Raw genomic sequence first — 13,567 nt, 5'->3', positions numbered from 1 at the left:
AACAGAAACTCACAGGTTAGATACAGATTTTGAAGCCTTGAGACAGATGTCCCTAATATTCTACTTTTTATTGCGCTCTATCATCTAATTTTATGACTAGGACCATATTTTAGTTCATATAAATAGAAAAATAAAAGGTGAATTGACATTGGTCAGTGAAACACTAATTCCTTCTTCCATCTAGAGGTGCTCTAGGCCTGCGCTTAGAAGTCAGGACGGCCGTGGTGTTAGCTTACCAGTCCCCCAACCCCCAACCAACCCCACCCCCCATTGTAGCCAGATGGCTGTCACACAGGCGGTTCCTTGCCCAGACCATGCTGATTTCCCATCACTCTTTTGTTAATGAGGTCGTTAGCAATGCAACGGACAATTAAATTATCTCAATCTGGCATTTTCCTCATTTGTTTACTGTATGGTGTACTGTAGTGTTTCTCACTCATCAAATAACACGGCTCAGTTTGACAGCCTCTACTGATATTATGGCCTGTATTCTTTTTTCATTTTTTTCTTATTATTCATGTCCATGATGCAGTGCAGCATTGAATTAAAACATCACTGACAGACGCCCACCACCAAAGCCATTTTCAGACAGTCAAGTAGTGTAAACAGAGCTCTTGACAGAGTTTGTGTTGGTACATTCTCCTCTGTGATAGCAGGAGATCAGTGTCTCCAACTGACAAACTTTGTTTTAGTACATCATCACCCCGTATGGAAACAACACAGCCTGGAGCTGCTGCCGCCACTGCTGCACAGAGGAAGTTTTGTTAGCTGTTAAAACGTGTAGAGAGGGTGACTTCAGCCAGTTAGTCTAGCACTCACCTTCATGTGAAACGCTGCCGAACACTGACACCGCTGACAGTTAATTATGGGAGTCACAGATCAGGCAGACGTGTCATCTCGGCTACGATTGACACGCCGCATGTTTACATCTCTGTTGTAATGTTGTTTTCCCGAGTTATTTTCCCAGCAGCAGTGCATCCGTTATTTACACCCAGAATTGCCTCAGGGCTCACCATAATGATCGTAAAAGCAGTACAGATTCGGGGCAATGAAATGTTAAAAATGACTTGTGGGTATAATTGGTGAACCTGCCATCATGGTAACTTTGGAAATATTTTCGGTCAGGCTGTTGAAACACGCAGACTGCCTGTTAGCTAGACTGTCACACTCTATATGTGTCTGCATGGCTCCATTATTTTCTGCAAACTCCTCTACACATACAAAGTTATTTTGACAATATGTGAAAACCAACTTAACCAGATATATTGTTAGACAGAGAACACAAACATATGAATTCTGGCACACAGTGGTATTGGGAGAGGGGGTTTCACTGGAATGATTTCATTATATTTTCCACGTGGGCCAGGTGGTTGTTGTCAGTAACTGTGAGGTAAAGCAAGTGGCAGCCAGACACCACAGACTTCACCAAAATGAGTGTTGAGGGGAAAAAAAAGTTTATCTGGTTTCTCTATTTCACAGCTTGCCTCAGAGATATTAATGCCAGTAGAGTTATATGCCTGGTCAGTAATAAAATCTGCTTACACAGAATCTGATGGGTTACATTAAAAAGCTCACCCTTTGATTAAAAGATTTTTCATCTGAAGATAGATTTCCACCTGCAGCAATCCGGTTCAACGAGAGGCCCAAAAGAGACAGGAGCTTCTGAGGCAGCAGTTTATCCCCCATGCAGATGACAGCTAGCCCTCACTGCTGTCTCCCAGTATTTTTATGGGATGAAACCAGCAAATCTGGCTCCCAGCTACTGTCCAATATTTTGCTTCAAAGCCCCTGTTTGGGAATCATCTCTGACAAAGATATTGTTGCTGTTAAATCAGAGATGCTGCACATTGCAGCACAAAGGAGCATAAAACAGTGCATGAATCTTGTGGCTAACCCTAAGACCACATGTCTTGCAGCTAGCGCATGATGTACTCCACTCATCTTTTATATCCACCCCTAATCTTGAGATATATATGTGTATGTGTGTGTGTGTGTGTGTGTATATGTACACATACAGACACTCACTGGCCACTTCATTAGGTACACCTGTGCAATCTAATGCAATCCAATACAGCTGCACTGCCATAAATTCTACATTTATGAAGCTTGTAGTTTTTGTTTAAGCTTTCTCTTTTTGTTGACATTGTCAATAAGGTGATCATTTTCCTTTATGTTTATTATTGGAGTCACAATGGGTGATGGTGGTGTACTGGGGGTGCATTATATTGAATGGTGTATATTTCCTAATATTTTGTCCACTCCATTAACATACATGAGGGGGGCAAAATATTAGGAACACTTTTCAATGCAATGCACTCCAGCACACCACCACCCCCCACTACAACCTCAGTAATAAACATGAAGAAGAATTGTATCCACTGAAGAAAAATTGAATTTTGGAATTTAATGCGAGTGTGAAAGAAATTGTCTGAATGTGAGTGTTAGCTCTGTCCTAAACTGGTGACCCATTCATGGTGCATTCTGCCTCTTGCCTCTTTCAGATTTAGTGAATCACATTATTAACATCCTATAGACAAATTCACATTGAGAGCAGAAGTATACAAGCAGGCATTAGTGGTGGCATTAAACTGTGTTTTTACACTGTGATATGTAAAAGGATTTTATTTTTTAATCGCTTTATCCAAGAAATACAACCGGGAGATCCTGTAGAACCTGTTACATGTGCAAAATATGGTCATTGAAACTCCCTTGGAAAAAGGCTATGATTGATAACACGTTTTCCAGCTAAATTGAATCTAGTTTTAATTGACAGTTAGACATCTTTTCACCTACACATCACCTGAACCACTCTGACTGTTCTGTGTTGGTATTAGGAAAGGCAAATCCTCAAGCCTCTGTTACATGAAATTAATTTCACTTTGACTGATCTCCATTAAGTTCAAATGTTTGCATTCCAAGCAGCATGCCAGCAACAGACCAACCAAAGACCGCTAAAGACCACTGTCCAGTCTTGAGCTGTGTCTCAAATCACATACTTCCGTCAGTACACTTCCATGTAGTACACTGTGTATACTATGTACTTACTGGCGTAGTGCGCGAATTTCAACAGGGTAGTGTTGTATCAAATCAAACACGGCCGTTGCACTTACTGGAAATGACAATCGCAAATTAGCATTAGCTAGCGTTAGCATTTGCGTTATCGTTTGTACTATTAAATCATTAGAGACTACTAAATTAACCCAATAAACATACTGATGGCTTATATCTGACAACAGTATAGTGGTGCGTAGTGCTAAAAACCACATGTATAACTTACATTTGTATAATGTGGCGATTTTGACCGTAGTTACAACGTCCTTGGCTGCCATTTTCAGTTGGAAAAGTGGTCCCACCCCTTCCGCAACGTAGCCAAGATGGCGACCATTGAGGGCGCACACTCAAATTTTTGACTATTTTGAGTGCACCATCTGGGTACTCACAGTGCACTGCATTTTTCCATACTTCTCGCTCCTTCACTTATGCACTCAAAATGTTAAGTGTAAGTACAGAAGTACATGATTTGAGACACAGCATTGATCTCTTGCTAGCTAGGCTAGGCCCTCTCTACATGAATCCTTGCAAGGTTCCTGGCCCAGATGGACTCAAGGGGAAGGTTCTAAAGGAATGTGCAGACCAACTGGGACTTATTTTCACCCAACTGTTCCAAATATTCCTCAACTCAAGCTTTGTCCCCCAGGCCTAGAAGACAGTGACCATCATCCCTGTACCAAAAACACCTCATGACAAATCTCTTAATGACTTCAGACCCATCGCTCTCACACCCCTACTTAATAAATATATGGAGCGTGTAAAGAACTCTCATCTCAAACAGCTGAGTTTATGGACCTCATGCAATTTGCCTACTGAGCTAATTGAGGTGTTGAAAATACTAGACTCACTTTCTTGGATAAAGTCCACTGTCATTTAGACAAAGCCAACACTCATATCCGTATTCTTTTCATGGACTTTGCCACTACTTTTAATACATTCCAGACCTTGACCTGAACATTAGCAGCAATCTGCTCCTTTGGGTCAGGGAATTCCTGAGAGAACGACCCCAGCACGTCTGCATCAACAACACCCTTTATGACTGCCTTGCCCTGAATACAGGGATCCCTCGGGGATGTGTACTATCTCCCCTGTTGTTCTCAATATACACAAATGAAGTGCAGTGTAACCGCGGTGACCTCTTCCTTATCAAGTATGGGGATGATATAGCCTTGTATATGAACAGTACGTCCTAGTGCCAGCACATCAACAGCCTTGCCTCCTGGTTTGATGACAGCTTCTTAGACCTTAACGTCATCAAGACCAAGGAGCTGTGTCAATCAGTATGAAGGGCCAGGAAGTGGAGCAGGTCACCCACTTCAAATATCTGGGAACAGTTATAGACAATAAATTCACCTTTCAGGACAATGTTGACTACATCTACAAGAAAGCAAGACAGCGCCTTGCTCTTCTCAGGAAACTGAGAACACTTAACTCCAGCCAGCACACCCTGTCTATGGTCTACAAGTCACTAACTGAGAGTGTTCTCACATTTAACATCGTCTCATGGTATGGAAACCTCTCGGTAAAACAAAAGAACAAAGTGACATAGGTTGTCAACCACACCAGCAAGATCATTGGAGACAAACAACTCCAACTCCAGGACTTATTTTCTCAATCCACAACCAAAAAGGCAATTCAGATCTACAGTGACCCCACCCATCCTCTCCACTGAGCATTTCAATTGCTGCAGTCGAACAACAGACTGAAAATCCCAATGGCCAGGAAGAACGGTTACAAGAAATCTTTTATTCCATCAGCTGTGACCATCCACCCACACACTCACACACACTTTCTTTTAACCCTTTCCCCTAAGCCCACTCCTTTTAAGGTTGGTTTTTAGGGCAACCAACACCATCACCTATTTTAATGTACACTTGTTTATTTATTGTTAAGTACTGCTGTGTATTATGCTTTGTTGTAATGGTTATGACAGCCTTACATGCCGGTGGAAGAACAGTCCACTCATCTCTTTTATTACTGCCACTTTGTCACTTTTAAGATTCCACCTTACCTTAATGTTTAATTATTATTGTATTGTTGTGTATGGTGTGCGTTGTCTCACATGCTAGTGCCAAAGACAAATTTCCATTTTATGTAAATTCAAAGGACAATTAAGGAATCTGAATCTGACCAGGATGTTCATTAAGAGGTTTCTCATGGGTCTTCTTTGACAATGTGTTTGGCAATAAGTTTGTTGTCATTACACAGGTAATATTACCTGAATGGAGAAAACTATAGCGAGATGGAGAAAATTATAGAATCCATGAGATAGATTTATCCATTTATGATTGCAACATGTTTTTTCTTGCTTTAATGTATGGATGATATGAGAGGACAGCAATTATTTTAAAGTCATCTCTCTACTGAGTAAGATTAGATGTATTTTATGTATTGGCTCTAGCTTATAAGAAAAATCCAACGTAAGCCACTGGGTTTTTTATAGGCCTGTCAATCTAATCTTCAAATAGTTTCGAAATGCAGGTTCAGTTCAGTTTTAAGTTTATGGAACCTCTGCAGAATAAAGCTTTTTTTCTCTTCTTTTTTTCTTCAGTTCAGTTCATTTGTTAATAATTGGATAAAAATAGATAATTTCTGCCTGAAGTAACAAAATGACAAATGAGATCTATACCACTTCTTTTTTGGACCTAAGTCAAATAATGGCATTGTTAGCAGAGGAGAAAACACACAAAAAAATCAACAAGATTCTAGCAATCGAAAATAATAATTAATTAAAGAAAAATGAATTTTATTTCTCCTTGTCACTCTCACCTCTGCACTGTTGCATTTATTGTCTTGTCAGGTCTGTCAGCCTGCTACAATTACTTTTAAAGCCCAGATTCATTTTGCCACACTCCCACTGGGAACAAAATAAAGGTCTAATGCTCTGGGGAGCTGAACAGTATGTGTTGAATGCTGTAATAGGAAATGAGTTGCAATATAAGTGAGAATGTTTGCCAAAACATTTCATCTGAATTAAATGTCACAATGTACTTTGTTAACAACTATGATAAATGCTACATCAATTAACAACTGTCTGACCAGCAATAAATCTTGAGGTGAATCTGGGATAGCAAAGTGAAATCAGTGTAATCAGAAAAGATAGACTTCCATTCATAACCTCTATCTCCATCTCTTCTTCTACAGACGTGTCAGAGTGCTTTATATGCAGGGATGTTGAACTTCGAGCCAGTGACCCACTGAGGAATTTCTGTGACTGCAAGAATTTACTTGCCCATCACGTGTGTCTATCCACATGGATCCAGAGGGTAAGAAGGACTTTCCATGCAGGGAACCTTGATATTTTGAATTTCAGTCTTGCTGGTTTTCCTTATCAGCCATTTGTCAAAATCTGAAGGGGGAAATGTCTCTGTTGAACAGTGTATAAATGTGTTTGCAATGTTAGCATTCCTTATTGAGACAAAACGCTGCTGTTTGCCTCAAGGTAATGAGCTACCTTTCAAATAGCAATACCAATTAGTTTTAATGAGGGTTGCTAACAATGATAATGTGTCATTGTTATACAGTTGAAACACAGAGGCTGAAACAGTGAGAAGTGTCTCATAATGGACTGGCAGAAATCCAAGAAGCTGACACCTGTCACCGACTGCAAAATAGCTCATTAACATCTGTCGCACTCCTTGAACCAGTGGTTGTATTGATACAGTGGACAGTGCTGTGCTGTGACACCTCCCAAAACATCACTTTACAGACATCTCAGTTAATGAAATGTATGTTTCTGTAGGTGGCATACATTTCTCTCTCTGTTCAGCCATGGTGCTTATTGCTGCTTATGCTAATTACTCCTCCATCATTAATTCCAGAAAACTGCTGCCACTGCTGCCAGAATCGTAAAAATGTATAATTACCTCTGTGTACCCAAGTATTTTCCCAGAAATAAAAAGTAAAAGCTAAAACCTAAGTAAAGATGTTTGCTAATGTGAAAATGTAAATGTTTTTCACATAACTAATTAACCCCCACTTGTATCCAAATGGATTTCTCTGTCACATGGCATGAAAATACATTTCTAGCTTGTGTCCATCGACTGTTGATATACGGATCCACTCAGTTTTTACACAACTTAATCACTGTTAACTGCCTTTAAAGGAATCATAGCATTGACATTATCATACTGCTTTGGCGTTTTATAATAAACTTCACTGTTAAGCAAGCGCTGTGCACCATAGCATACAATACACTGTAAGTTACAGCTGCACTAATCCATTTTTTTTACATGAACAAGGGATCAAATGACTATGTGATAAACCCACAGAGAATTATCACCAAACCCAGCAGTTCCCCTCAGCTCTACAGAGCTTTTTAGTCTCTTATACCTCTTTTTTATTTTGCCCCATAACTTTACAGTTTTGGTTCACCGCTCTCTTATCAATTCTGTTTCAGGAGCAAAAGCTTAGATAAACCCGCTGTACGCTACCTGCCCAGCACCAGAAAGCAGATTGACAATGTTACTGACTATCTGGTGAACATGGTAAAGAAAGCTAAAGAACCATATAGTTCCCCTAGGAGTTGGTGGAGACCAAATACTGGATATTCATCAGGAGGAAACACAAGTCTTAATGAACGCTAATGTTGTCCTGTGTCTGCTCGGTAGTTTGCCAACCCTTTTAGCTCATTATGGAAATCTGAAAACTGATTAATGCAGGTTTAAGTATGTGCCTCCAATTGCTAATAGTCAACTACTTAAAGGGGGGTTAATGGATTTTACTCATAAAGATCAGTTTACTCCCCCAAGGACAAACAGCTGTATAATGTCTTCTTCTGTGGCTTTAAATGAGCTTTGTCAAGTCTGAAAAGATAACCCTGATGACATCATCGTCACATTTATTACACAAAGTCCTACATTACAAACTGGGAGCATGGAATTTGAAAGATGGAGGTGTTTACCAGGCAGGGAGGGTTTAAGAAAGAGACAGGTCATAAAAAGGTCAGAATTCTTTGACCTCTGCTTCATAAATTTTGATCATTCTTTTTAAAATCTGTCCTCAAACTTTATGGAAATGCATTACTAAATTGCTGGAGTACCTCTTTAACTAGAGAGCCAAAGAGCAGACATCACGTTCAGATGATTTGAAAATGTATTTAATTAGTGTCAGTGTCACACTTGCACCAGCTGTACTCATTCTCAGTTTGAAGTAAAAAGCCTCTAAATAATAACATGTAGATCTAATTCTGTACCAGAATCTGAATGTCTCTATACATAATCTATGCATTAGTTGTTATTGGATCACTCTGTATTAATTAAAGATAAAACGTGAGTCTGCTGTTGGAACGTGTGCTGCTGTGCCGTCCACTCCTGTGAGCTTTTGGGTCTCTTTGGATACTCCACAAGTGGCAGACAACATGCTACAGCAGACATTTCATCTGCACCACCCAGCTGTCAGAGTGAAGAGCCACTTCCATTAAGTGTGTGTCTTCCCACTATACAATTATATACAGACACACACGCACAGGCTCATGAGGCAGGCATGCGCACACACACACAGAGAGAACCCTGCTCTCTGTCGGGAGTGTGTGCCGATGCTACAAAGCTACTTTAGTTTTTTGTGTGTGTGACAGAGAGGCAGACAGAGAGCAAGAGAGAGAGAGAGAGCGTGCGACCTTTTAGAGTGCTCAGGGTAGGGAGCCCCTTTCCCTTTTACGGAACAGAAATCAGCAATTGACCTGTCACTTTTGCTCTGATAGCCATCTCTGGAAAGCAGGTCATGCACATATGTCTAAAGTGCCTCTTAACCGCATTTTATGAAGCCACAAAATGTAATCCAATAATGATTTGACTTGCTAGAGAGCCAGCCAGCTGGGAGTGATAGCATGCACCGTTACCACTCCTAAAAGCAGCTTGAACAAAAAAAAGGGCAAATTCCACGTCCTTATTTAATTTCACCCACAACAGTATCACACAGATGTTGTCACTAAACAGCGGGCAGGGTGAATTCAAACACAACAAAACAGCGCTGGCATTCATTTCCACAACTGTTGATACATACTTCAGTGTGTTTGCAGCAGAGGACTATCTGAATGATTATCATCTGCACTGAGGCAAACCATACGCTATCTTTTTTTAGACTGACTCATTTATGCGCCCCCTCCCTCCCTCCACATTCAGGTTCCCAAAGACAAATAGCATGGCACAAAACTAATTAGTAACCAGGAACTAGTTAGGAGATGCCCTTTGAAAAACATGTCCTGAGGCAGGATTTAAATATAGGGACAGAGTCAGTGACTGAGTGTGCCTGGGAGATCCCGGCCTCCAGGCGCGGCAGCACTTTGACCTCTGACCCTCATTATAGGGAGTGCATTCCTAGAGGGGTGAAACCCCTCACAGCACAAAGTACAAGGGCATGGGAGGACTGTATGGCTCGTACCACACCAGCAGAGTGTGGCCTGGTGTGTCTCACTGCCCAACCCAGCAACGGCCTTTTTTTGTTAAATCAGGGGGCTTGAGAAAATACAGAGCAAGGACGGCAGTGTATACCATTACTTTCTAAAAGCCTGCGCTAAGCCATCGCAATCACTCTCCCTCTGCTATCCCAACAGATAAATATGTTTTTCATTTTTATACAGACTCCATCTGGTTTCACTCTATTGAAGTTAATGGGAATGGTATTCTGCAAAAAATTGCTCCTCAGAATTTGTAATCCCATCCATCTGAAATAAACCACATAGTAGTTAGAGAGCAAAAGAGGGCGAGGGTGGTAAGTCAGATGCAGAGGAGCTTTGCTTAGCGTCGTTGCAAGTGAGAGTGGAGTATCGACCAAAGTGTGAACAGATGAAAAACATAATGAGATGAGCAGAAGATGAGTTTATACGCTGACATGTATTCGATATTATATGTGACATATATGTGTGTGTGTGTTTATGTTAGTGAGTGTACCCTTAACTGTGAGTGCCTATATCTGTCTTTAATTGCAAGTGGTGTGAATAGGAAGTTAAGCTACCCCCACCCCCTTCTCTCTGTCTCTCTCTCATGGGTTGATAATTCTCATCATTGCAAACAGACTTGGTTTACATTCATTAGCCCAACACTCACAGCAATCAGGCCACAGTGCCAGGGGCAATGGTCCTCTTTATAAAATCACATTGCCTAATAGCAGTGTTCTATAATTATATGCCATTAACATCTATCAAAATGTGCTCCTACATGCCATGCATATTAGCAGTGGATTTGGCAGTTGTGTTTGTACAAAGTGCTTTTCTTGTTATTAGCATCTTCAGTCAGTTAACACCAGCTTGAAGATTATTGCCAACATGTTTTTTTTTTTTTTTTTTCATATGACATCTACAGAAGTGCATGCATTAAAATAACATCTATTCATGCATGCCTAACTATTAATTATTAGACATTTTCTTATCACTGTAATTAAATTAGTGTTATTATACATAATGCACCTTTGGGTTAAAAATGCTTCTTTAGAAAACAATCACATTTTCCAAACAAACATAATTATTTTAGTGATCAAAACACCTACAAATGATTTGTTATTCTACAGTAAGTCCAGTGTTGCATGCAGGGTCAATAAAGTACATTTAAATATTGTTTCCTTACAGGGATGTGGGAGCGCAGACAGGCTGCGATGCATCGTGTGCAAAGCCAAGGTAAGTGTATTGATGTGTTTTTTGTTTTTTTGTTGTTGTTGTTTTTTGAGGGGTGGGGGTATTATAAAAATTCAATGAGATATTTGATGATGTCTCATTCTTTTAATCTTACTGTGTGAAATGTAGGTACCGAGCATTTAAACAAACACCGTTTAAGTCATTAAACAGAGCCTGCATCCCACAAAACAGATTTAAACAGAGCAGATCCATAATACTAATGAGCAATCAGGTCTTTGTTTTGCTCTGTGATTTAGCTGATTTGCCAGCAGTTGTGTTTCTTATGAGCTGTAAGCTGTCTTTTATTCCTTATTATTGCAGCAGAACACTCGCTGTGGAAATGGAGAAACATTACAATATTTGGCAAAGGATACAAGCCATGTAATGACAAAATCTGTATTCATTTCATGAGCAGAAATTAATCACACTTTCCTGTGGTACATCCCTAATGCAAATTTTCCGTCAACACATTGTGTCTTGTGTTTGTGAGTTTATTCGTATGAAATGGTGGAGCTGATGTGTCATCACAGATGGGGTTGCATGCTGGATAAGGTGGCCGCATTACTAACCATCTCAGATTAGGAAGTATGTTGTTGATGTGTTGTATGTATTCATGCTTGCGCCATGGGTCAAAGCATCACAAGCTGGCTACCAAGTGTTTTATTCATTGTTTGCTCTACACCGCCGGGTTGAAAATGTGATCCTCGCTGTCTGTTCCTGTGTGTATGTATGGGAGGGATCCTGTCTGTGGAAGGAAATGTCACAGTAACTCTGACGACGACCTTTCAAGATTTTAAGATATTTTAAACATGAAATCATGCACACACACATTCACACACTGATGAAAGTTAAACAAAACATTTAGTCTGTGGGGAAGTCTCCTGTGATTGTTGTTATTCATCCAGGAATTTGTGTTTGTCTCCATTTGAGGTCAAAGAGCAATTGGTCCAGAACGTGATGTTAGCTGTTTTTGGTTGTAGCTATGGAAACAGCCTCTTAGCATCTAGTCTGGGTGGGTGTTTCCCATTGCAGTGGTGATTGACATCTGAGAGCTGGCATTGATAGAAGATGTGCTGTCAACGTTTGTGGAGTACTACTGACTGGAACACATCATAAACATATATCCTAAGTACTTTGATACAAGATGCTTTCCTCCGCTTTTCAACAAAACACACATAGTGTTAGCGTTATCAACCCTATTTAAAGGGTAGCTACACACAACTTCCTCCATCCCAGTGGTAGCGACTTATCAATCACAAGGTAGCCACACCCTAAAGGTATACCCTGCTTTACCCTGAGGCACAGCCTACATTTTCCTCATATGACACAAGCCTGTTACTTTGACAACAATTCTTGTTTTAATATGTGTTTACAATGCGTAGAGATGGCTCTCCTGTAAAAAGCGCAATGTAAATAAAGATAATCCATTCATTCGTTCATTCATTAAACCCATAAACATCTGTGTGGCATTTATGGAGAATGCAGCACTTTCAGTGGACTTTTTCATACTTACTGTGCAATCCTCAAGTTGCTGCCACCTGTGTTTTCTGAAGTAGTCCGTCTAATGAGGATGACCCCTGTCTGTGCAGTCAATACAGTTCTTAATGTGTTTTGTCATCAATTATTTTGCTAATACTAGTCAAACAGAGAAGACGACTCTCTGCTTGGCTGGACACAACCTCTCAGCTGAGAGTGCACACACACTTTCATATAGAGTATGTGTGGGTGGGACTGATACAGACAGATAGGCATGTTTCATCATCATGCTCGCAATGTTTCGAAGCGGAGGCCAGTGGTTGTAAATGTACATGTATAACAAATTGCAACTTGTCAATCAAAATTATTTTATTAAAATCCAAAATTAATATAATAAAGTAGCCGGCTGGTGTTAAATGAGTAGTCGGCACTTATGGAAAGCTCTGGTAGTTAGCCCTTAAGCCGTCTGTCCCTTTTATAACATTGAACATTTGGGAGGACCCATCTTGCTGTTAAGTTTGTATTACACTTAGAAAATGTAAGCTAGCAAGCTACATTAGCCTCCTTTCGGGAAGTGGAAGCATTTTAGCCTAGCATGTTAATGTTAGCACTGATTTTCATTAGATTTTACTCAGTCATTTAATTTCAACACATGTTGAGTCAGTAGCATCTCCCACACACTCAGATTTATGTTTGTGTGTCCCACATTATATGGTAATTACAATTTTGACCAAATAGCTCCATAAGTCATAACAAACACCAAGGATTTGTCTACTGATTTCTTGGCAAAAATTAGTTTGAATTTCAGTTCAACTTATACACAAAGCACCCTGCACTATTTCACTGTAACAAATATTCTGCATTGGGCCACAGCTAATATGATCTTTAATGATTCTGTGAGGTCCCCACATGATATATCTACAGAATTTGTGGAAATATCACCATGAGCTGTCATGCTAACCTGCACATCCTCAGCTGACTGTAATAATGTAACTCGGTTTTTAAATGGAAGTCATTTTCAGTTTTTTTTCTGTTTCCCTGACAGTATTTGGCTGCAGGCAAACACATTTTTAGGTGTTACAAAAATCTCTCCTCTTCTGTTACCTATGATGGGACATTTCTTGCACTTTTGCAGCATCTCCAACTGACTGTTGCACTTGTCTTCGTCCACTGTACTGATGGCATTGTCATCAATTATTAATGGGGAGCAGTAAATGTCTAAGAGACATCCCACTGAGAGACCAAGCAGCCATGAACAGGGGTTAGTGGCAGGACTCGTGAATGCTGCGAGTGGCAGCTGTGCCATTTAGAGACAGATTGTTGGGAAGCTTCTACTGTATATTGATATGAACTCTGCTACAGTAAGTTAATGCATCAGTATAATAACATTTTAATGTCTGCAGTGGCATGGCCATTTAATATTTGTCCACA

The 13,567-nt window shown here is 40.1% G+C and overlaps 1 protein-coding gene across 6 annotated transcripts in view; it reads left to right on the top strand.

The window, feature by feature from the left end:
* LOC137188274 (uncharacterized) overlaps positions 1–13,567 on the top strand; it is a 155,726-nt gene that overhangs the window by 78,508 nt on the left and 63,651 nt on the right. For all 6 annotated transcript variants that reach the window (XM_067597865.1, XM_067597866.1, XM_067597863.1 and 3 more), the window contains 2 exons: positions 6,196–6,317; positions 10,616–10,663. In XM_067597865.1, coding sequence (XP_067453966.1) covers positions 6,196–6,317; positions 10,616–10,663 — 170 coding nt within the window. The remainder of the gene's footprint in view (positions 1–6,195; positions 6,318–10,615; positions 10,664–13,567) is intronic.

Source organism: Thunnus thynnus, chromosome 8, assembly GCF_963924715.1.
Source record: "Thunnus thynnus chromosome 8, fThuThy2.1, whole genome shotgun sequence".
Classification (NCBI taxonomy): domain Eukaryota; kingdom Metazoa; phylum Chordata; class Actinopteri; order Scombriformes; family Scombridae; genus Thunnus; species Thunnus thynnus.
Note: the sequence above shows the minus strand (reverse complement) of the source record. Positions and strands in the feature narration are given on the sequence as shown.